General features: G+C 45.6%; 1 protein-coding gene across 1 annotated transcript in view; it reads right to left on the bottom strand.

The window, feature by feature from the left end:
- Positions 1-1,337: 1,337 nt before the first annotated feature.
- TMOD1 (tropomodulin 1) overlaps positions 1,338-25,108 on the bottom strand; it is an 85,396-nt gene continuing 61,625 nt past the window's right edge. Inside the window, exons 7-8 of the mRNA XM_075603124.1 lie at positions 24,520-24,578; positions 1,338-7,556 (exon numbers count right to left, since the gene is read on the bottom strand). Coding sequence (XP_075459239.1) covers positions 7,554-7,556; positions 24,520-24,578 — 62 coding nt within the window. The 3' untranslated portion in view covers positions 1,338-7,553. The remainder of the gene's footprint in view (positions 7,557-24,519; positions 24,579-25,108) is intronic.

The raw sequence follows: 25,108 nt of genomic DNA, 5'->3' as shown, positions 1-25,108 counted from the left end.
AGCTGTCCGGGACGGGAGGTGGGCATGGGGGAGGGGGCGCGGGAGTTGGGCTTGGGGGAGGGGGTGCGGGAGGTGGGCTTGGGGGGGGGGCACGGGAGGTGGGCTCGGGGGCGCGGGAAACTGGCCGCGGGGGAAGCGGGCTGCAGGAGGAGCTGGTACTTCCCCCTCCATCTCCTGGGTGGAGCGGGGGGGGGGAAAAGCGGGCCGCAGGAGGAGCTGGCTGTTACATCCCCCTCTGTCCCACGTTGGGAGCGGGCCACAGGAGGAGCTGGCTGTTACTTCCCCCTCCGTCCCACGTTGGGACCGGGGTAGGGAAAGGGGGGAGCGGGCCTTGCTTGCCCTGTGCATGCGCGCAGGGATAGCGGGAAATCCCCGCCATTTTTTAAAACTTTAAAAAAAAATCTATTTTATTAACTGGCGCCCGGCTGCGCAGGGGGCCTGGGCGGCCGGGCCCCCCTGACCCACGGGGCCCGGGACACCAGTGCCCTTTGTCCCGCCCTATTGGCGGCCCTGCATGTACCCTCTTTTCCATACTCTTTGAGAAAGCGCTATGTCAGCGTGGGAGGAGAACCCCTTTGTTTTGTCCCCAGTATGTTCTTTTAATGAAAAAATGTTTTTTTGTTCATACCCGGTGAGCTGTGAGTGTTTTTTTGCATGTTCGCTCTGTCAACCAATCTCCTGCAGTGTTCTTAGTCTTGCCTTTTGATTGGATGGACCCGCAGCGGCAGTGCAGGATCGGAGATTTTGAACACTAACTGAAAGCAGCTCTGGAAGACGGTGTAGGATATCAAGCACACCACGTGTGACACCGGAACAGAAACAGGACTGCAACATTGAGCGGTGCCATAGAGGTAATTTACTATTTTTCCTCTATTTGGTGATCCCTGCCAGTCGTCTATATAGAGCCATTGATCTCTGTCCGTCTTCTCACTGTGAAGGTCCACATCTCTCATTGCAGAGCATCAGCTGTTCCACTGACAATTACACATTATGCATTCTAACGCTGCTGGTAACACGCTATCTATTTGTTACTATTTACTGTTGAACAAACCTTTCTTTGTAACCAGTTGTCTTTATGAGCTATGCGTGGTTAATTTGTTGCTCTTACAACACCCTGAGGACCTGCACTCTGTACTACTGTGAAAATGTAACTAAAACAGCCTGATATTGGAGGGGTGCTCAGCGTCAATGGGTATGTCAGCAAGCACCTGAAGAACCAGTATCTGTACTATGTAATAGTTTTCATGGAAATGAAATGCATATTTTATTTCAAGATTTCAGTGTGCTGTTTCTCCTTTTGTCTCAAGCACCAAAAGAAAAGGCAGCTATGAACAAAGTAATAAACGAAGTGCTTTAGCAATTTTATTCAGCATGGGCCTAATAATTCTCTGTTTAAGCACATATTTGATATATGGTAGTAAATAGAAATATTACTTGTGAGCACATTCACATATCAGACACAGTTGTATGGTGGATTAAGCTTTTTTAAAGGCTTTAAAAAACATGTCTTTAATTGATTTTTAAAATTTGTATTTACCAGTACAATAACCTTTTTGTCTATTACATGATATAACATTGTTGAAAAGTGTTTCTGAAAGAAACAGCATTGCTTTGGCATTTAAAGATACACAAAATTTCAACTGTTGTCATATGTACAGTATACTCAAATTACAGTAACTTTAAAAAAACAATTTTTAACATTTGCTATTTGTTATGTAAAAATCAAAAGTTGGCTTTGCGACTTTATAAATTTCTCTGTCTGCTGCTGGAAGAAAAACTAAGAATATTAGATAACTAAAGATACAAAATATGAGTTCAATCCACTGCTCTTAACATTTAACCTCATGCTAATTACATTTAAGAAGATTAATTTTTGAGAGGGAAAAACAAACAAACAGCGCGTTGTGATAAGGATGAATATTGTTTCAAGAACACAAGGGGGCTTATGCAGAGAGCATAGCCACAAACTAGCCACAAAACCTTTAACTCGTGAGAAAATGGCGCGATTTTTAAAATCGTCCAGAAAAGTTTTTAGAGGTCTAAAAGTCGCCAAACTCGTGGCGAGAACCTGGAACTCGCCATGCTAATATAGCGTGGTATTCCAGAAGCTCCGAATCGCGTGAACGTGCCAATATGTGCCATAGTATGGCGAGTTTCAGGTTTCCAGGAAAAGATGGCAAGTTGCAGTTTTTCGCCGTTCTGATGTTTACTCATCCCCATCATGACTTTCATAAACGTTGCTTTTGTAAATGCTTTGTGGTGTCTGCACAGTTTATTCCAGGGGGGCAGCTTATTCCAGGGGGGGGTAGCTTATTCCAGGGGGGGGAGCTTATTACAGGGGGGCAGCTTATTACAGGGGGGGGGGGAGTTTATTCCAGGGGGGCATCTTATTCCAGGGGGGAGCTTATTCCAGGGGGGGGGCGGTTTATTCCAGGGGGGGCAGTTTATTCCAGGGGGGGGGCAGAATATTCCAGGGGGGGCAGAATATTCAAGGGGGGGCAGCTCTTGGCCGGCGGAGATATCCATGCCAGACGAAGCACAGGCTGTGGCACTTGCCCGTCAGGGAAGACGGGCCGATCACTGGCCCGCAGCTTTGGTAACAAAACACTTTTGGCCACGGCACGCATGTTATCCACCCTGCCCGGCAAACGCGGAGAGACCATCGAGTCTCGTTAATTGGATTACGCAGGGTTGTTACCTTTACAGGGGGGTGGATCCGTGCAGGGTGGGGGGAGAGAGGGCGAGATGGGGGGGAGAGAAGGCGAGATGGGGGGGGGGGGAGAGAGGGCGAGATGGGGGGGAGGGAGGGCGAGATGGGGGGGGAGATAGATGGATGGGCGGGGGTTACCAAAATGATCCCAATACGGAGTAGGGTCTGTGGGGCACCTTCCCCAAATGAGACAGGAGAGGAGTATGGAGCATAGGGTCTAGGAAAAAAGAATGGTGTAAATAGCGCTAACAATAAAAATAAAGTGAATAATGCACAATATAAACACAATGTGACAAGTGACTAAATATAGGACGGCTGCCAAGGAAAAAACCTAACCCAAACACAGTTAGTAGAAACACAGAGATAACGATACAGACCGGCGCCTTAATGTCCAATAACGAAAATGAGTCCAAAGAAGGATGATCCCCTGAAGAAGTGCGCATGCGGACGAAACGCTTTGGATGTTTTAGAGATCATTTGGAGCGAGTACAGTGTAAGGAGCAGATCTCAGCATCAATCCCCAGTTCCAGCGGACGGCAGAGACGTGCAGACAGGAGTAAGCGGCGGCGAGTAGCTCCACCCAGCGAGTGACGTCAGTATAGACGAAAAATCTCGCGAGGGTTGGCCTGCAGGGACGCCGAGCCCGAGAGCGATCGGAGGAAGCGCCGGCGGCCATTACAGAAGCACCACGCGCCAGAGAGAAGCTGAAACAAGTCTGCACCTCCTGCAAACACCGCTTGAACATTTTGGATTGCTGTAAGTAGGATTCCGGTTTTACACACCGGATCCTAGATCTGCTCCCTAGTTCTTTATCCATTTTAGTAATTGTCTAATAAATCTCTGTTTTATTGTCAGCCTTTCTGTCAGTGTTGTTAGTGGTGTATGTCTTGTTTGTGAGTTACATGTTTTTCTTATGCAGTATCACGCTATGATTTCTCTCTTTATCTCCCCTGCATAATACCATGTTTGCTGCTGTGGAGTCTGCTGTCTAACTACTGGAGCACCGTCATTGGACACTGCAGTACATCTTTGGACTCAATTTCGTTATTGGACATTAAGGCGCCGGTCTGTATCGTTATCTCATGGAGCATAGGGTGCTGTGCAGGGGGGTAGGGAGGGTATCTGGGGGTACATACGATCCTTGTGGTATACCCCCACATGCTGTGTTGGGTGGCGCGGGTACTTGGAGGTATTCCGTGCCGGGTGGCGCGGGTACTTGGGGGAATTTTAAATTCCCCCGCTTACCGGCGACACAGGCCGGTCACGTGAGCCGTTCGCCCAATTAGGGCGAACCAGCTCCAATACGTCACTGGGCCGCCCCCGGCCAATGACGCGGCCGGATCCGGTCCGCCCCCTTAAGCTCTGTCCCCCCTTCTGCCCCGATCCATGTATCCTCTGTGTGTGTGTGTATGTGTATGCATGTGTATGTGTATGCATGTGTGTGTGTGTGTGTGTATGTCTATGTGTGTGCATGTGTGTGTGCATGTGTGTGTGTGTATGTGTATGCATGTGTGTGTGGGGCTTTCTGTGTGTTTCTGTGTGTCTCTGTGTGTATGCATGTGTGTGTGTGCCTTTCTGTGTGTGTGTGTGTGTGTGTGTGTGTGTGCGTTTGTATGCATGTGTGTGTGTGCGTGGCCGTATGTATATGTGTGTGCATGTGTGTGTGTGCATGTGTGTGTGCTTTGTGTGTGTGTGTGTGTATGCATGTGTGTGTGGGCCTTTCAGTTTTTGTGTGTGTGTGTCTGTGTGTATGTGTATGCGTGTGAGCGTGCGCGTGTCTGTGTGAGTTACTCAATATTGTTATCAAAGTTCCACAATGTTAATAAATAATGTATTCTCACAACATGCCTTTTGTTTTATTTGTACAATATTATCTAATATACACACACACGCACACCAGCACCCCGCACGCACACACCGGCACCACTCACAGCACCACACACCGCTATTACGCCAGTATCTGCACTCAACACAGATGCACCAGTAACCGTTGCTGTCACACCTGCATTGAAACCTACACCACCACTACCAACTACATTAACTCCTGCACCCTGAACAGGAGGCAGATTTACAGGACCTGATCGTCCCACAGTTGCCGCCGCATTGCCTGCAAAGGAGGATGATGCTCCGGGAAGTAAACGAGGCACGCCAAAAGAGAGTGCAGCTTCAGACAAACCTACAGAGTGAACCCCCTCAGCGTGAGCCATGTTTGTACAGTTCTCAGGAGTAAGAGCGCACAGTTGACAATCAAGACCACAAAATGACACAATAAAAATACCTAAGGATTCAATATGACACAATGTAAGCTAGACAAAATAGGACGGCCAAGGACAAATACTTATATATATGTATGAAATAACCTGGGAATACACACACAGCAACCTTTTCACAAGGGTAACTGAAGTACAGTGGCGACACAGTTTATTACACTGCGGCCAGATCCGCAAGCCGGGAGATTTCCCGGCTTGCTAGTGGCCGCCCCTCGGCGTGCCGCGCGTCATAGACGCGTGGTCACGCGTCTTCGGGAGCCTGCGCCCCCTGCACGCGCGTCCAGGGCTCCCCGAGGGAGCCCTGGTGTCCCGCGATCGCGGGACGGCGGCAGGGGGTTCCGGGGGACCCGGCGGACCCGGCAGCGGTAGGGAGAGCGCCCCGATCGGAGGGCGCTCTTCCGCTGCTTCGGCGCGCGCCCGTCACCCTCGGGCGCGCGCCAGGCTACTGCTGCGGCCAAGAACGGGCAAATGCTCGAATAAACTTGGCCGCAGCAGTATGCTACAGGGATACGGTGCTACCGGCACTGACAGCCAATCAAGACGCAGATAATCACAGTTTACAGTGCTAGGGGTACATCCAGATGTGTCAAGAGAGCACAAACATCATATATTTCTCCTAATACAACACAGACCACACACAACACTGTAACTTTGCGACAGGGTTACTGCAAAATGTCACGGCGAGATGGTTCACTGTGGAGGAACAGAAACGCTGAGCGCGCAAAACGAGTGTTCCCTCTTGCTGAGGTACATGGAAAACTGTCACTCAAATGCTCCCGCTCTCGCGAGAGCCGCGTCACACGTCAGACCAGCACAAAAACATGTTGGCTATCTAGCTCGCGCAACTGTATGGCGAGTTTCAGGCAAATCTGAACTCGCCGAAATGTTTAAAAACAGGTAACGACGTTCTCTGCATTAGACCTTAACTAACGGCAATTCTGTGGCTATTTTATAGCCGTTTTACAAGTAGATAACGTTCCTCTCTGCATAAGCCCCAAGATCTACTAGTAAACATTTGATATCATTTATGATAATCATTTTCTGTTCTGTTTATGTGACCATACTAAACTACATTTTCACATCCATGCAAATGATGTTTACGATGCGCAAGAGAATACATATGACATTTATAACATATTTCTGAAGACCTGGGTGTTGCAAATCAAAGTCAATTATTTGATGCTAAAACGCGATTCTCAAAAAATTACTGTTGCAGATACTGTATAGGCTCAATAGCGTACTGTATCACACTTCTACCTAAAGACTGAGAAATGAAGATACAATCTAGGTTCACAGAAGACCACAGGCCTTACTTACCAAGCCAGTCTACTTCATAAAACACCTTCCAGCACAGCTTTTATGCAATATGGCCCATTCACATAAATGGGGCCACAAATTGTTTTCCAGCACGAAAGGCGTCTTATGACGCAATATTTCTTAGTAAATATAGCCCTATCTGTATTTCACATTTTGAAAGAAGCAAATTATTACCAGAGGTTTACGGTCAAGATCCTGACTCTCAGTATAAACTCTTTTACTCAGGTTGTAAATAAAGGACTTGTACTGTGTATGTGTGAAAATATATTATAATCTATTTAATTAGCAGTATTTGCTGATTCTAAAATGGTTAATCAATATTCGATAATGTGAACCTGTAAAAACCTAGGTATCTGCATTTTATGGGTGGAGCATTTAGTTTTGCACCTGGCTTAAACATTAAGGAGCCTGTGAATTAATAATGCTAAAAGGGTGTTTTGCCCCATACCTTTAAAGCTAGCCATATATAATGTTATGCCTTGCAGAATTGTTATACCTTCACAACATAATTGATCTTCACAGAAGTTCTACCACATGAACATGTAGACATGTTTGAATAGTGCTTGAACAAAAAATACCAGAATAATTTTGCCAACATGCAAATTTCCACTGTCACGAAATGACACACCAGAATAAACTTTGGGGATTTTTTTTTTTTTTAAAGACATAACAGATGACAAAAACAGATGTGTGAAGTCCTGAAGGCTCATGTATTAAATGTGAGGCTATATTAATGATGTAGCTTTAGTTTAGCATGTAATAGAGTAACACACCATACTCACAACTTTTCCAACATATTCAATGGTAATGAATTCACAACTTATGCCTTAACACTCAATGTGGTCTATTCAGTAAAGTTGATACATTATCGTTCATAGGTCATTCATGAGCCATGTGCGTATGAAGAACTTTCATGTTGTTCCCATGGAAGATATCACAGACTGCAAAACAAATCTTGGGGTGCCAAGACCAAAAAAGCTGAGTTACACAATAACTGCGAGCAGCCCCAATTGTGCATATCTCAACTACTAGTTGGGATGGTGGTGATCCATTTGGGTGCATAATGTCTGACATGAAAGAGGACTGAGGTATGACACAGATGCTGTGCTCTCACTCTGCTTTTAGGATTCCACTCTCCAGCACAAACTATCAGTGGAAGGGGTCCTGCTGTAAGTTGCAGTCTTCGCCTCGGGTCTACACCCCGCTTCGACATTTGGGATAGATTGGCCCATCCAAATCAGCCAGCCTCCTCTTCCTCACTGGAAAAGCAACAGAAACAGTGTTTGAGGAAGAAAGATTTAGGAATTCAGATTTGTGATGAAAAAGGCATGTGTCCTTTAAAGCAGTGGGGTTCAACCCTATCTGCATGAAGACATTCCTAGCTTAAGTGTTTAAACACTCCAATGTCAAAGGTATAGTGATGTGGGCCTGCAATGAATTGTGGAGACAGGAACTGCATCAATGGGGCGAATGAATGTTATAAAAGCTCCTTTTATGCCCTACAAAAGTTGTCTGTATACTCTAGGTTGTTTTTAGATTTTATTTTAAAGATCAAATATTATTCTCACACGTTATATAGGTACATGTTTTTTTTGTGGTATCTATATTTTATTTTTTACACTTTTTTTTTAACAAAACACAATGAGACTCATTTAAAAAGATTTATAAATATTTTGATTAGATTCATCTTTCCTGCAGGAGTCAACGTTTCTGTATTACAGTCCTTTTTGAAACCCCAAATTTTCATAATACCCACTAAGCCAAAGGTTGTGAAACCCTGGTCAACAATCACTAGTGTAAGGTCTCAGTGCATCCAAATACAGGCGGTCCTCGGTTATCCGACGCAATGCGTTACTCAAAATGGCGTCTGATAGCGAAGCGTCGTAAAGCGAATCACTTTTTCATAGGAACACTGTTTAAATCAAATGTTCCGTTTCTGAAGGCATTTTTAACGCTAAAATACACAAAATATTTTACGCAAGCAATAAGATATGCAGCACACACATAGATTATGATGTAAACATTATATTTATTGATTCCAGAACTGTATAATAAAACTATATTCTGTACAGTAATGTACATTATGAACAAAAAAAAACCCCATCAATTATTGGAGGAAGATGATTGGGGGGTCTTCAATGGATAACGGACTTCTTGGAGGTGATGTAGGTGGACTTGAAGGTTTGGGCCTCTTGAAGAAGCTCTTCAATGAAGTCTGGACTGATCCTTTTATTTTCTGCCTGTAGATCTCTCTATAGCAGCTGATTTGGTCGGACAAGCCACGATTGACTGTTGAATTCTGTTCAATGTTGGGGTAATTTTCCTCAAATATGGCCAGTGCGCTATCAATGTGCTTGAATGCTGCAGTCAACATTTTGGTTGATAAAGATTTACATGGCTGTGCCACTTCAGCAGATTCTCTTCAGCAATTTTTTGCTCTTCTAATTGCATCAGGTCTTCATTGCTCAACTCGTTAGAATGTGAGGCGAGCAACGCCTCAATATCCTCGGTTTACCACCTCCAAGATGAGATCTCTGGCCATTTGCACAACAGTTTCTGTAACCTCTGCAACAGTCTCTGTAATGCCTTGGACATCTGACACAAAATCAGGGCACAAATTATGTCAAACTCCATTTAAATTGGATTGTTTGACCTCATTCCATGCCTCTTCGATGTTTCTTACTGCATGGAGAATGTTGTAACCCTTCTAAATTCTTTAAAGGTTGGACCTCCTTCCACATCAGTTGCTCTGATAGCCTGGGCAAATGTTCGCCTAAGATAGTAGGTCTTGAAGGAAGCGATAACCCCCTGGTCCATCGGCTGTATCAATGAGGTGGTGTTGGGGGGCATGAACACCACCATGAAGTTTGGATGGTGGTCATCCAGGTACACGGGATGGCCAGGAGCATTGTCCAGGAGCAGCAATGCTTTAAAATCAAGGTTCTGCCTTGTGCAATATAATTGCACAGTTGGAATAAAATGATGCTGGAACCAGTCCTCAAAAAGACTCCCTGTTACACATGCCTTAAGGTTGGACTTCCAAATCACTGGAAATGTGTTCTTTGCATAATCCTTGAATGCCCTAGGGTTTTCTGCATGATAAACAATCAAAGGTTTTGGCTTGAAATCACCTGCAGCACTTGATCCAAGCAGAAGAGTCAGCCTGTCCTTTGCAACTTTAAAGCAAGGAATAGATTTTTCCTCTTTTGCAATGTAGCTTCTGCAGGCCATTTTCTTCCAGTAGAGCCTAGTATCGTCTGCATTGAATACCTAACGAGCGCAATAGCCAACATCCTCTATAATTTTGGCTAATGTAACAGGGAAGGTTTTAGCTGCCTCCTCATCAGCACTAGCAGCTTCACCGGTCACTTTAATGTTATGCAAGTTTGCCCTCTCTTTAAACCGCATAAACCAGCCCCTACTTGCAGTGAACGTTTCATCAGTGGATGCTTCTCTGTGCAGGTGCTTAATGTCCTCATAAAGACTCAAAGCCTTTGCCTGAATTAAGGCTAAACTAATGGGCACATGACGCAGGGATTCATCTTCCAGCCATACAGTATGAGTTTTTCTACCTCAGCAATACGCCCAACACGTTGCCTTATTGTTGTACCTTGCATAGGAGCTGCGCCCTTAATCTGTTCCAAGATTCTTGCCTTATCTTTTATTATTGTCACAATAGTTGTGCGAGGTATATCCAAGGCATTTCCAATTTCTGTGTTCGTCTCTCCTTTCTCAGAGAGCTTTATTATGTTTTGTTTGGTCTCTAAAGTAATAGATTTTCTAATCCTTTTTGGAGCAACACCACTTTGCTTTTTGCTTTTATCAGACATGGTTAAGGGCCTGAAACAAAAGCACTCAAAGCGCATAGCTTCCACTGGGTTGCCTAAGTGATCACAAACAGAATCTGGATGCAGGAATTCTCAGGATTATGTGAAGAGAAACAGAGAAAAATATAGTGCAACACAATTTAATGAACATAAAATAGAGCAAACAAGCTCAGGCCACTCACATACTATAGTAGTAAATAGGTCAATTTGACCACTCTGAGTCCTGCAGTGCTGTGAAGCTGTGTAACTGGAGAGTATGGTGTCTTTGTGTGCAGAACAACACTTCCTCACGCTGCGTGCTTCCGGGTTCGGGTGGCGGGTGACGTCATCAACCTCGACAGCCGAACTTGCATTGATAGCACCGGTTTAGGTGTAGACAGCGGGTACTAAGGTCACACAGTCCAAGGTTCCAAATCAGCACACTGCAGATAATCTTGTAATCCACGGATGGCTCTTGAAAATTGCCCTATGCGTTTCGTTCGGGTAGAACCGAACTTCCTCAGGGGAACTTGAACACAGCAGACCATCCGTAATTACATAAAAAATGAAACCAACTACAAAATACACAAATAATGTAGCATTGGTTTCAATTTATAATCACCCTGATCCATGAACAACGTTCTGTTCATCTGACATATTTTTTTCACAGGTTATTAATTAAGTCCCTGTCTTGTGTACTCAATTGGAAGCAATGGAGGACACTTAATTATAATTATCCCTACAACAAGATTATTACATATATGTGGTCATGTTATTGTTATAGAGCAAAAGTGTCTGTGGCACCATTTTGAAACATTGTTCAAAAACTGCAAACTGATAGTTAGTCTGTCTTCATTCACTGTACATCATATTTATATGTATTCTAACAATTGAATGGGAATACCAACCCAGAATTGATTATCACACTGTTGCCTTGAGTTAGTTGGCAAATATAATGCTCATTCAATCATATGGATTTTTCCAAAAAATTTTTTAAGATGATCTACTGTAGCTGACAAACCTACACACTGGCATTCCTTTATGGTCAGTTAACTTGTACAATCATCATTTGCACCTTACTTTATTTTTGATCTTTAACCCTTTACAGCACATACAAATAAAAATCCAAAATGTATACTTTTCTGCCACATGAATAAACTGTCTACAGAAATGCAAACTTGTGTCAATTACCAACACCCGATTTCGTAACATGGTTTCATTATTTTCTGGTAAAAGAACGTAATTGCTACCCCAAAAGATTATTTGGGATTTTCAGAAATAAATCAGCAAATTCTGTTAGTCTGCCAGACTCATAATGTCTTACTCTGACTATACACCTAATAACAGAGACTAATGTATATCACAAGGATACTATTTTCTCCTTGGTATTGTGCAATAATTTACTTGTATCAACTTGCACCAGCATCAAATGTATGAAATTGCTACTTGAGCTTCTTACATGTGAAAACCAGTTCCCTTGTAGAATTTCTTATGTCAATGAAACCCTCAAACCCATGTTGTAACATGTTCAACTAGTTGAACTATGTTTAATAGGTAAAAATGAAATCAGAGAACTAAAAGTTACCCCTCACTCTGTTGGTTTTGCGGGGGATGTGGGCAGTTGCATTTAGGTATGTTGCTCTGTCCGTCATCTAAGTTTGCAGCGTTGCACTGTGCGGTCGAGTGGGGTTGATCGTGTGTGTTTGGGATGTGTGCAGAGTGTGAGCTTGGTGCCATGGTGGTTGCTGTTAGGAACCCTGCAGTTGTCTCTTCCTTGTGGTGGATGTGCAATGACTGCGAGTCATTGTGAGGAGCTGTACTTCTCTGTGCGGGCATACCTGGATTGCGACCTTGTTGTGCATCCGTATGCGATCGAGCGTGTGGTTCACTATCGTAGCTGTAACCATCCCAGGTGGCATGTGCCCTTAGAGAGGCAGCACCAACTTCCCGTGGATTCTTCATAGCTTTAGCATATGTGATATCCTCCTTATTAGGATACCTTGGATTCGTTCGATCTCACTGAGCTTGCTGACTTTGTAGAATGCCTGGATGCGCTGGAGTGCTGTGATGCAGTTTCCAGCAAGAGGTCCTTTTTCTGTCCTTCGGCTTCCATGATAGTGGTCTGCACAAAGCTGTCATGTTCATGAAGCATCTATCATGAAAAATTATCCCAGCTTCACCATGGGTACACCAACTGCACCCAGTGCAAGCAACCTCAAGAATGAAGGACCAGTGACAAGATACGGTAGCACCAGAACACCAATCTTGGTACACAGGACAGACGTGTCTTCTACAACATCAACACGGACCAATCATTTTATAGCTACAAGCAGGGACACAGGGGACCCAAATAGGGAATGCCCCATACACAAGAAGCTTACATACACAAGAACACCCACTTAACAGGTGTTTTAGGTTTAGAATGAAGCCCATAGAGGAATGCAAGAGCCTACTCAAAGAATATGGAGTTTGCTTCAGATGCTGCGTTTCCATAAGTAATTTCTTCAAAGACTGTAAAGAAGCTGTCAAATGTACAGTGTGCAAAAGTGACAAGCACGTAACATCTTTACATCCAGAGGCACCGACACTCGACCAGCTCAACAACCCTATCACCATGGCAAAGTATGATGAGGAGGAAGGAGAAGAGAAGTCACCATCTGTCACATTCCAGTGCACCGAGGTTTGTGGAGGAGGACATGACCAGAGGTCCTGTTCCAAAATATGCCTTGTTGCAGTATACCCCAAGGCAGGGGTACGCAAACTGGAGCGCAAGATTTTTTTGGGGGGGGCACGGGCGGTTGCAGAGGTCCTACGCTCTTCCCCAGGGCATTTACATTAAATGCTGGGGGACCACACAAGGCCTCTGCAACCTCTACTTACCAAGAATCAGCCGGCTTCAGGATGTGTGACCATGGCAACGCGGCATCAAATGACCCTGTGGGGTCCACGGTTGCCATGGTAACGTGATATTGAATGATGCTGCGGGTCACGTGACATCACACGACCCCGCTGCATCATTTGATGTCGCACCGAGGTAAGGGGGGTCACAACAACGGAGCGGAGGAGAGCAGGCGGTTGCAGCAAGAAAAGTTTGCACAACCCTGCCCCAAGGGACAACCTGAGAGGGCTACTAGGATGTAAGCAATCATTGATGATCAAAGCAATCGATCATTAGTCTAGTCAGAATTCTTCAATTTATTCAAGACACGAGACAACGCCTTCCCCTACACACTCAGAACATGCGCACGACTGACGCAGACAACATGGAGGAGAGCAAATGGAAAGGAGGGCTTGGCTAAGAAAGTGGTGTAGGAAGGAGAGTTTCGGGTTTTTAGAGCACTGGGACTCCTTTTCTGAGAGGTGCCATCTATATTCTAGGGACGAATTGTACCTCAATGAAGAGGAATCTTCTGTCCTAGGGGGGAGAATGTTAAAAAGGTTGGAGGAGAGTTTAAACTAGGATGGAGGGGTGGAGGGGAATGAAACAGATAACGAACTAATTAGAATAGAAGAGGAAACAAGGGGTTATGGAGGTAGAATGGGGGCAAGTGCGAGTTTGACAAGCAGTGAGACACCCACAGTAAATACAGATACTAGAAAACTTCTAAAGACTAAACCAAGTGGGCGCAGAAAGGAAGGAGCAGATAAGATAATAGTTCAGGCTGAAAAAACCCTGAAATGTATGCTTGCTAATGCAAGAAGCCTGACAGATAAAATGGGGGAGCTTGAATTAATAGCTGCAAGGGAGCAGTATGATATCATAGGCATTACTGAAACATGGTGGGAAGAAACCCATGACTGGGCAGTTAATTTAGAGGGTTATTCCCTTTTTCGGAAGGATCGAGCAAATAGAACAGGAGGTGGAGTATGTATATACGCGTTTCGTGTATTAAACATTAAACATTCCCTGACGAAGTGTTTAATACACAAAACGCGTTGGATTGAATGAGGGCGCATTCTTTTTATACCTATTGAGGTTTTTATTGCTATTTGCCTATTTCCATATCACTCTGTGGTTCGGGACATTCACCTTAAACAGTGACTCATTTAGACGCGACTCGCGTCTCTGGCTGGCGCCGCTTGATGACGTCACTGGTGTGCGTCTTGTGACCGAAGACAGAGGAACCGGTAGAGAGGCTTCCCCTTCGTGGCGGTGAAAACCGGAGAGGTCTCCCCTTTCGTGGCGGCGGTTACAGCGCCTGCATCCTGCTATCAGAGGCCATGGTTTGATCTAGCAGAAGTCTGCATTGATCTTACGGAACCTGCGGGAGGAGAGCTGATCCTGGTGACCCACACTTATCATCCACGATTGCAGAGCACAGAGTGGTAACATGTCCTTAACATGTCATGCCTATTTTTCAGTTATTTGATGTACGTGCGATACTTACCTGATTACTAATACAATTTTGTTTATATACTACACAATGAGGTTTTTTGCGCTGTCTCTCTTTTTGTTTATGCATTTGGGATGCAAGAATAAACTGGCGACTTACACATTAAATGGGGATAAATTGGGGGAATCGTTGACGGAGAAGGATTTAGGAGTGCTTGTAGACAGCAGGCTTAGCAATAATGCCCAAAGTCATGCAGTACAGTAGCTACAAAGGCAAACAAGATCCTATCTTACATTAAACGGGCAATGGATGCAAGGGAAGTAAACATAATTATGCCCCTTTACAAAGCATTAGTAAAACCACACCTTGAATATGGAGTACAATTTTGGGCACCATTCCTTAGAAAATACATTATGGAACTAGCTGAGAAGAGCCACCAAATTAATAAAAGGGATGGACAATCTATCTTATGAGGAGAGGCTATGATAACTATATACAAATATATTCAGTATATATTCAGGGATACCGGCACCCCATAAAGGGGTCTGTATCTCAGGAAGCAGGGGGTCCCCGGACCTAAAACCAAAGCGGGTCAGCTCCGGAGACCCTCTGCACATCTACAGTATGAATAAAACACATATATAAATAAACACTCATTCCTTACCTTTGCGGCTATGTGCTATGGTAACGAAGCAGCATGAATGTATTTTTAATAATATTGTACAGTGAGCAGGGGGTTCCCTGAGCCACAAATCAAAACTCAGGGGACCCCCCTGCTCCTGCACAATATTATTAAAATACAGAAATGCTGCTTCATTACCATAGCTGATAGCCACTAAGGCAATGAAGGGGTTAACCCACCGTGCCCGCTTTATTGTGGGTAGCGGGGGTGGGTGAAGGGGGTATTTGGCCCTTGGTGTGAGTTTAGGATTTGCGGGGGGGTTGCGGGTGCACTTAACCCCTTCACGACCGTAGCAGTTAATACCGCTACGGTCATGAAGGGGCTAACCCCTCCACCTACCCCCCCGCAAGCCCTAAACAACCACCGTTGGGGCTAATAACCCCTTCACCCACCCCCGCTACCCACAATAAAAAAAATTCACACAGCAGCCGCCCAAAAAATAAATAAATAAATCTAAATAAATAAATAAATACATGAATATAAATAAATAAATAAATATATATATATATATATATATATATATATATATATATATATATAACAACAACCCCTGTAACCCCTAACATAATACACTCACTGTATATGCACATCAATGAAACTATAGGCATGAATGTATTTTTAATAATATTGTACAGTGATCAGGGGGTTCCCTGAGCCACAAATCAAAGCTCAAGGATCCCCCTGCTCCTGCACAATATTATTACAATACAGAAATGCTGCTTCATTACTATAGCTGATAGCCGCTAAGGCAATGAAGGGTTAAGGCAGAATAGCATGTTTATTGGGGACATTTGCCCCCAATAAACATTGCAATAAACAACATACAGTACACCCCCTGTGTATTTAAAATACATAAACAACAATAAATACATTAAATACATATTTTTAATGTGTCTGTTAAGCTTCCCTGCCTTGACTGTAATCTGTGTAAAGCCCCCTCCCCCTATTGTGTCTTTTAAGCTTCCCTGCCTTGACTGTAAACTGTGTAAAGCCCCCTCCCCCTAATGTGTCTGTTAAATCTCCTTGCCTGTGTTCCTGTGAGTGCAGTTTATGTAAATGTGGGGAGGGGGAGGGGGATCCCATGTGCATACAGTATAATGCAGCACCTCACTGCCAATGGCCCACCCCGTGAGGCCTAACCACCCTCAGCCACTACCCACAAGGGAGGCCTACCCACATACCGTTGCCCCCCCCCCTCCACCGCCCCATCCTGCCCATGGCCCCTCTGCTGCTGCAAAACAGAGACAAAAATTAAAACATCCAAAGTAATGTCCCCTAACCCCTTAATCACCATAGCGGTTATTAACCGCTACAGTCATTAAGGAGTTAACCCACCCTCACCCACCACTCGGGACGCCTACATACCCTCCCACACTAACCCCCCACCCCAGTTGACAGTGACAGGCTTTCAATGAGTCACATCCTTTCTCCCCCAAGCCTCTGTCACATGGTATACTAGAGCCAATCAGAGTAGGGATGGAGTTCCCACGCTCTGATTGGCTACCGTACCATGTGACAGGTTTCATTGACGTCACATCCTTTCTCCCCCAAGCCTCTGTCACATGGTATACTAGAGCCAATCAGAGTAGGGATAGACTTCCCACGCTCTGATTGGCTACCGTACCATGTGAGGCCGGCCATGTTTCTTTTAATGACGTCATCTTAAAGGCAATTGAAGCAAAGCCATTCTGATTGGCTGTGCTTTCATTGCCTTTAAGTGACGTCATCATTTTTATTTTTATCGGCCAAAACACATGTTTTTCACGGTCCAATCAGGGCCGTGGGAACCATATGACGAAAATGTGACGTCATAGGCCTTTAAAAGCCTATGTCGTCTCATTTTGAAGCCAGCCGCCGAGGAGGAAGGACCTCCTATGAAGAAAGAAGGCCAGGGCGTGGCCGAAGGCGGGAAGAAGACCCCGCCCGGAAGAAGATAGAAGAAAGAAGAATACAGATGAAGATGGATTAAAATTAGAAGACCCGTGGATTGATTTGGATTTTTAGTGTAATGTTTATTTTTTTATGGTTTATTATTTTATGGGTTCCTGTGCCTGGTGGATTGGTTCGTGAGTAAGCTGCGCAACGGGAGTCGGTGGGGCCAAGTAATGGTAAGTGAACTAAAGAAATGTATTTTATTTAACTTGTTAATTTTTTTAAAAGCTTTTTTAACATGTGTATTTTTTTTTTGTGGTATATCATTTCTTGCCACTGTATGTATGTATGTATGTATGTATGTCTAGAGAGATATATACATACAGGGTAAGAAATGATGTTGTTTTAAAAGTTTGATTTGATGTGTTTAAAATTAATTTGTCTATGCTGCTATGCTTTATTGTGTGTTTAAAGTATTTTAAAATTAGATAGATGTAATTGTTGATATTGTATTGTGTGCTTGTGTTCAGGGTTAGCCTTGGTTTTAAATTTTGTATTCTGGTTGGTACTTATATTTTTTCATGTGCTAAATTGTTCTGCTCCAGGCGTGAATTAGTTAATTGTTTAATTGTTCGGGATGGACTGTCAATTGTTTAGGGATGTAAATAATGAATGCTAATTGATTTTTGTTTACTTGATTGGTTAAAATAGTTTACCTGTTTGGAGGTATTTCTATTTTGTTTGCATTGGCATTTGATGATTTAGATTGTAAGATCAGTTAGGATTATTAAAGGAAATTCATTTTAATGTAGTGTGTCTGTATGGAGTAGTGTTATTTGTAGTACAGTATGGTTTTGATAACCCTACTACATTTATTTGTATATTGGTTCATCATGTGTGTGTATATACTGTATATATATATATATATATATATATATATATATATATATATATATATAGTTGCATGATGAAGCCACTGTACAAATTCATGGGTGAAGGGTGGGTATCGGGCCAGTGTGGCTTAACCCCTTAATTACCTTTGCGGTTATTATCTGATAAGGTGTTTAAGGGGTTAATTGATATCTGAATGTACTTGCAATGTATTGACTTTGTATTTGCTTTGTATTTGCTATGTATTTTGTGGGCAAGACAAGGATGTCGCTGGCGACGGAGACTTCTTAATGATGAGGTCAGTAGTACTTTATTTATTTGAATATGCTAGTTAATGTTTTTAATAATGGGCAATTAATCTATTATCCATATCTGGATAATAGTTATTTTGCACATTATTGTACTGTGGGTGTTGGGGGGGGGTGTATGTATTGAATGTATAGGCCAGGTTTATTTTTTTTACATTCAGGGTTTGTTCCGTGGTTCTGCGTGGGACCTCTGGAGACCACCTGCGGGTCTCCTCGGGTATCTCACGGGTATCAGGCTGGTGGTTCCACGGGTGACACATGCGGGGATGAAGCGGTGGCCTCACATCTGTAGGGGCACCGCAGACCCGTAGTCTGCGGGGATGAAGCGGTGGCCTCACATCTGTGGGGGCACCGCCGACCCATAGGTGCGGGGATGAAGATGTGTGGTCCCACTTCTGTGGGGGCACCGCGGACCCGTAGTGAGCACTCGTGAGTTCCCCAGACCCCCGTGGGAACCACCCGAGGCCCCGCAGACACCTGTGGGTCTGACCCGGGGCTCCCAGACATCCGCGGGCCTACCGTAGGGACCCAATTGTGGCCCACGGTGACCCAAGGAGACCACCTGGGGGCCATGGTGCTGGCGGGACCCACCATCAGGCCTCCAGAACCTGTTTGAAAAGGGCTGCTGGTACCCTTTAGGTCTGTCAGGTGCCCCGCCAGCCCACCGGGGACTCGCGTGGGGCTGCGTTATGAACCCTGTTTGTAAAAGGATAAATCTTGTATTTATGGGGGGGCACAGGGAGTGGGTAATGTATTTAATAAATATAATGATGCTTATTGTGGGGCTGTGTATTGTTTTTATTGTGGGTACTGGGGGTTGGGGTGGAGGGTTTCCCCAACGGTATGTGGGTAGGCCTCCCTTGTGGGTAGTGGGTGAGGGTGGTTAGGCCTCACGGGGTGGGGGGGTTAGTGTGGGAGGGTATGTAGGCGTCCCGAGTGGTGGGTGAGGGTGGGTTAACCCCTTAATGACTGTAGCGGTTAATAACCGCTATGGTGATTAAGGGGTTAGGGGACATTACTTTGGATGTTTTAATTTTTGTCTCTGTTTTGCAGCAGCGGAGGGGCCATGGGCAGGATGGGGCGGTGGAGGGGGGGGCATCGGTATATGGGTAGGCCTCCCTTGTGGGTAGTGGCTGAGGGTGGTTAGGCCTCACGGGGTGGGCCATTGGCAGTGAGGCGCTGCATTATACTGTATGCACATCGGGATCCCCCTCCCCCTCCCCACATTTACATAAACTGCACTCACAGGAACACAGGCAAGGAGATTTAACAGACACATTAGGGGGAGGGGGCTTTACACAGATTACAGACAAGGCAGGGAAGTTTAACAGACACAATAGGGGGAGGGGGCTTTACACAGATTACAGTCAAGGCAGGGAAGCTTAACAGACACATTAAAAATATGTATTTAATGTATTTATTGTTGTTTATGTATTTTAAATACACAGGGGGTGTACTGTATGTTGTTTATTGCAATGTTTATTGGGGGCAAATGACCCCAATAAACATGCTATTCTGCCTTAACCCTTCATTGCCTTAGCGGCTATCAGCTATAGTAATGAAGAAGAAGTATTTCTGTATTTTAATAATATTGTGCAGGAGCAGGGGGTTCCTTGAGCTTTGATTTGTGGCTCAGGGAACCCCCTGCTCACTGTACAATATTATTAAAAATACATTCATGCCTATAGTATCATTGATGTGCATATACAGTAAGTGTATTATGTTAGGGGTTACAGGGGTTGTTGTTATATGTATATATGTATATATATATATATATATATATATATATATACATTGTTCGACAATTGTATACATTTACTCGCCCGGGGCGGGTGGATTTAACCCCCGGGCGAGTAAATATTGGCACAAGCAGCACACGTGTATTTTTTAAATTTCCCGCGCTCGCGCTGCTGTTTTTCCCGCGCTCGCGCTGGAGAAAAAAAAAGCCAGCTCTCTGATCACTGCCTTCGCTCCTCCCCCGCCTCTCAGCAACTTCCCCTCCTCAGCTCTTCCACTCCGCCCCCTTCCGCCAGCCAGCCCCTTCCACGCCTGTCTGCCTCAGGCCCCTGCAGGGCCATCTGTCACCCCCCCCTCCCTCCCATCGGGCCATCCGCCCCCCCCCTCCCTCCCATCGGGCCATCCGCCCCCCCTCGCATCGGCCATCCACCACCCCCTCCCATCGGGACATCCACCACCCCCTCCCATCGGGCCATCCACCACCCCCTCCCATCGGGCCATCCACCCCCCCCTCACCCCAATCTCTCCCGGCCTCCGTGACCCCCCCCTCACCCCACGCGTGCCTCTCCCTGCTCTAAGCAGGGGAAATCCCCTCACCGCAGCCTCTCCCTGCTCTAAGCAGGGGAAATACCCTCACCGGGGCCTCTCCCTGCTCTAAGCAGGGGAAATCCCCTCACCGGGGCCTCTGCCTGCTCTAAGCAGGGGAAATCCCCTCACCGGAGCCTCTCCCTGCTCTAAGCAGGGGAAATCCCCTCACAGGGGCCTCTGCCTGCTCTAAGCAGGGGAAATCCCCTCACCGGAGCCTCTCCCTGCTCGGTCTAAGCTGGATACTGCGGTGTCGGCGTCCCCCTCTGGAGGGGGCGCGGCCCCTTGCAGAGGCCCTCCTGCCGTGCGGAGGCCCCCGCTACCATGTGCGACCCCCTGCCTTGCGGGTGAGTGTTTGTGTGTGTGAGTGACAGACTGTGTGTGTGTGAGTTTGTCTGAGTGAGAGTGGGTGTCTGTGTCTGTGAGTGTGTCACCCTCTCTCCCTCTCCCTGTGTCACCCTCTCCCTGTGTCACCCTCTCCCTGTGTCACCCTCTCCCTCTCTCCCTCTCCCTGTGTCACCCTCTCCCTGTGTCACCCTCTCCCTCTCCCTGTGTCACCCTCTCCCTGTGTCTTCCTCTCCCTGTGTCACCCTCTCTCTCCCTCCCTCTACCTGTGTCACCCTCTCCCTCTCCCTGTGTCACCCTCTCCCTGTGTCACCCTCTCCATGTGTCACCCTCTCCCTGTGTCACCCTCTCCCTGTGTCACCCTCTCCCTCCCTGTGTCACCCTCTCCCTGTGTCACCCTCCCTCTCCCTGTGTCACCCTCTCCCTTTCCCTGTGTCACCCTCTCCCTCTCCCTGTGTCACCCTCTCCCTCTCCCTGTGTCACCCTCTCCCTGTGTCACCCTCTCCCTGTGTCACCCTCTCCCTGTGTCACCCTCTCCCTGTGTCACCCTCTCCCTGTGTCACCCTCTCCGTGTCACCCTCCCTCTCCGTATCACCCTCCCTCTCCCTGTGTCACCCTCCCTCTCCCTGTGTCACCCTCTCCCTCCCTGTGTCACCCTCTCCCTGTGTCACCCTCTCCCTGTGTCATCCTCCCTCTCCCTGTGTCACCCTCTCCCTGTGTCACTCTCTCCCTCTCCCTGTGTCACCCTCTCCCTGTGTCACCCTCTCCCTGTGTCACCCTCTCCCTGTCTCTGTGTCACCCTCTCCCTCTCCGTGTCACCCTCCCTGTCCCTGTCACCCTCCCTCTCCCTGTCACCCTCCCTCTCCCTGTGTCACCCTCCCTCTCCCTGTGTCACCCACCCTCTCCCTCTCCCTGTGTCACCCTCTCCGTGTCACCCTCCCTCTCCCTGTGTCACCCTCCCTCTCCCTATGTCAACCTCTCCCTCCCTCCCTGTGTCTCCCTCTCCCTGTGTCACCCTCTCCCTGTGTCACCGTCTCCCTGTGTCACCCTCCCTCTCCCTGTCACCCTCTCCCTGTGTCACCCTCTCCCTCTCCCTGTGTCACCCTCTCCCTCTCCCTGTGTCACCCTCTCCCTGTGTCACCCTCTCCCTCTCCCTGTGTCACCCTCTCTCTCTCTCCCTGTGTCACCCTCTCTCTCCCTCCCTGTGTCACCCTCTCTCTCCCTGTCCCTGTGTCACCCTCTCCCTGTCCCTGTGTCACCCTCTCCCTGTCCCTGTGTCACCCTCTCCCTGTGTCACCCTCCCTCTCCCTGTGTCACCCACCCTCTCCTTGTGTCACCCACCCTCTCCCTGTGTCGCCCTCTCCCTGTGTCGCCCTCTCCCTCTCTCTGTCACCCTCTCTCTGTCACCCTCTCCCTCTCTCTGTCACCCTCTCCCTCTCTCTGTCGCACTCTCTCTGTCGCACTCTCTCTTTGTCTCTCATTCTCTCACTGTGTGTGTCTCTTATTCTCTCTCTTTCTCTGTGTGTCTCTTTCTCTGTGTGTCTCTCTTTCTCTCTGTGTGGGTGTGCCGCTCTCTGTGTGTGTGTGGGTGTCTGTCTGTCTGTCTCTCTCTGTCTCTCTCTGTGAAGCGCCGACGTCCAGACACTGGTTAAGGGGTTCAGGAAACTAGTCATTCACATCTGGCTTTTATTTCTAAATCCGACATTGACACACACACACACACACATGACTAATTGTAGTATAATGTAATACAATAAATACATTTATGTCAAAAACGAATGTTGTTCTGACTAGGAATTTATTAAATGTATTTTATTTATATATTTTATTTTAAAGCGGGGTTGGGGGCGGAGTTGGGGGTGGGACTAGGGGCGGAGTTGGGGGCGGGACTAGGTGGCGAGTAGATTTTTTGGTTGGGCGAGTAGATTTTTGGGTGATTTGTCGAACACTGTATATATATATATATATATATATATATATATATATATATATATATACATACAGTATATTGTATTTTGATTTGTGGCTCAGGGAACCCCCTGCTCACTGTACAATATTATTAAAAATACATTCATGCTGCTTCGTTACCATAGCACATAGCTGCAAAGGTAAGGAATGAGTGTTTATTTATATATGTGTTTTATTCATACTGTAGATGTGCAGAGGGTCTCCGGAGCTGACCCGCTTTGGTTTTAGGTCCGGGGACCCCCTGCTTCCTGAGATACAGACCCCTTTATGGGGTGCCGGTATCCCTCTGCTTTGTTTACATTCCGCGGTCACGTGATTGGGACCTTTAAATGCAGAGGGATACCGGCACCTCATAAAGGGGCCTGTATCTCGGGAAGCAGGGGGTCCCCGGACCTGAAACCAACGCGGTTCAGCTCCGGAGACCCCCTGCACATCTACACTATAAATAAAAATGTATTTTAAATAATTTTTAATGTGTCGATGTTTGCGCAGAGAGCAGCGGATGTCTCTCTGCTGCAAACACATCTTGCCCCCGCCGGCCTATACTGTAGTATCATTGATGTGCATATACAGTACTGTATGTGAACAGTATGTTAGGGGTTATAGGGGTTGTTAATATATATATATATATATACTGCATTACAATTCATGAATTTATGCCATCTGGCGGACACGCGAAGCACTGCAGCCTATTAAATCCTGAACCATTATCAATTAACACATCAACCGCGCGTCAGCCGAGCATGACCCGTGGCTGGGAACGCGGCATGCTCTGGGTGAACAGCGTCGCATTCCAGGAACAAGCCAGGTAAAAACCGGTGATTTGTTAGAATAAAGTCTGCCGCAGCAGTATGCTTTGTGCAAGAATTTAATGTTTTTTTGCTCTTGGAAGACCGGCCTCCACTAATTTTCACTAAAATACTGCTAAATGTCTTTTGAAATAAAAATTATTTCCCTGTTCTCTAGTAAATTGACAATAAGACTAGATGGTGTTTTGATGATGTTTGCCGTCTACTCAGGAAACCACATTCCCCAGAGACAAAAATATACAGTATAGAGGAAATGACTGTATAAAGCTTGTATAAAATAAGTTTTTAGCTTGCACAAGTGTTTTTAGGTTAATTGTATAAAAAACTGTATTTCTCTACTTAGTAAGCCCACCCCTTAGGAGAGGGACAAATGTAATAGAAAATTGTATAAGAATATATGCTTTTTTGGTTATACTGTAAGGCAGAACAGCTACTGGTAGCAGTCTCCTTTTGCAATCGAATGCAATAAAACTCATTTGACATTTTGAACTCTAATTATTTACTTTAATTATTTTACCCACTTTCACAGTATGTTGGAATGTTATGTTCACATTTTAAATGTATCTAAAATTAAATTGTAATAGGCTTGTGGCCATTCTACTCCTAAATGTTTTCTGATCTGGCCCATTTGGAGAACTGGTTGAAGAGTCCTGGTGTAAAGTGTATACATGACCAAAACATTTCAATTAATTGAAGCAGGAAAAAAAACAGCAAAGGGGGAAAATGCCGAGAAATAAAAAACCATGAATGGAAAAAAAAAGAAAGCAAGATTATAGGTAAAGGCTGTGAAGAGCCAGAAGGTGGCAGCCTAGAGCACTGCCTTTGGCACAGATATGATGAGGTGATGCCAAGAGAAATGTATAGAGATTCTATCTATACTTATACATCCTCCAGGTCCAGAGCTGAAAAGTTATGCCACGGCCCATCAGATCTATGTATACGAGCTGCAAACAAGAAGCAGGTCAGAAGGATCCTGTGCAATCAATTCGTAATTTCATAATGGTTAAAGTAAGTCACATGCTGTTACCACCTTGATTAAACATATAGGGGATTATTTTCTAAAGTGTGAAGACTGCAAAACTGGGGCAAAAGAATTGTCCAGATTAATGGGAAAACGCCAACTGCTTTCAATAGGATTAATTTTTTTAAATAAATATGGTGCTGTTTTTTGTATTGGGTTTGCCCCAGTTTTGCAACTGGTAGGCTCTAGTAAATAAACCCACTCCCATATTTCCTAACGGGTGCTATTATATAAGACATTGTATGGTCCATTCTCTTATGCAAGATATATTGTATAAAATCAGAAAGACATGTTTGTTTTGTTTTTTAAACATAATTCATTTTTATTTTAAATAAGTGGAAATCTAAGTGTATTAATAAAAACGTACTATTACACCATACCCCCATGTACCCTTTCACACAGTCCAAGCTGTCAGTAGAGGATTCTTTATCTCAGGTAAAGGGGAGTTACATG

This window comes from Ascaphus truei, chromosome 1, assembly GCF_040206685.1.
Source record: "Ascaphus truei isolate aAscTru1 chromosome 1, aAscTru1.hap1, whole genome shotgun sequence".
Lineage (NCBI taxonomy): Eukaryota > Metazoa > Chordata > Amphibia > Anura > Ascaphidae > Ascaphus > Ascaphus truei.
The sequence above is the reverse complement of the archived record's forward strand: the minus strand, read 5'-3'. Positions and strand labels throughout refer to the sequence as shown.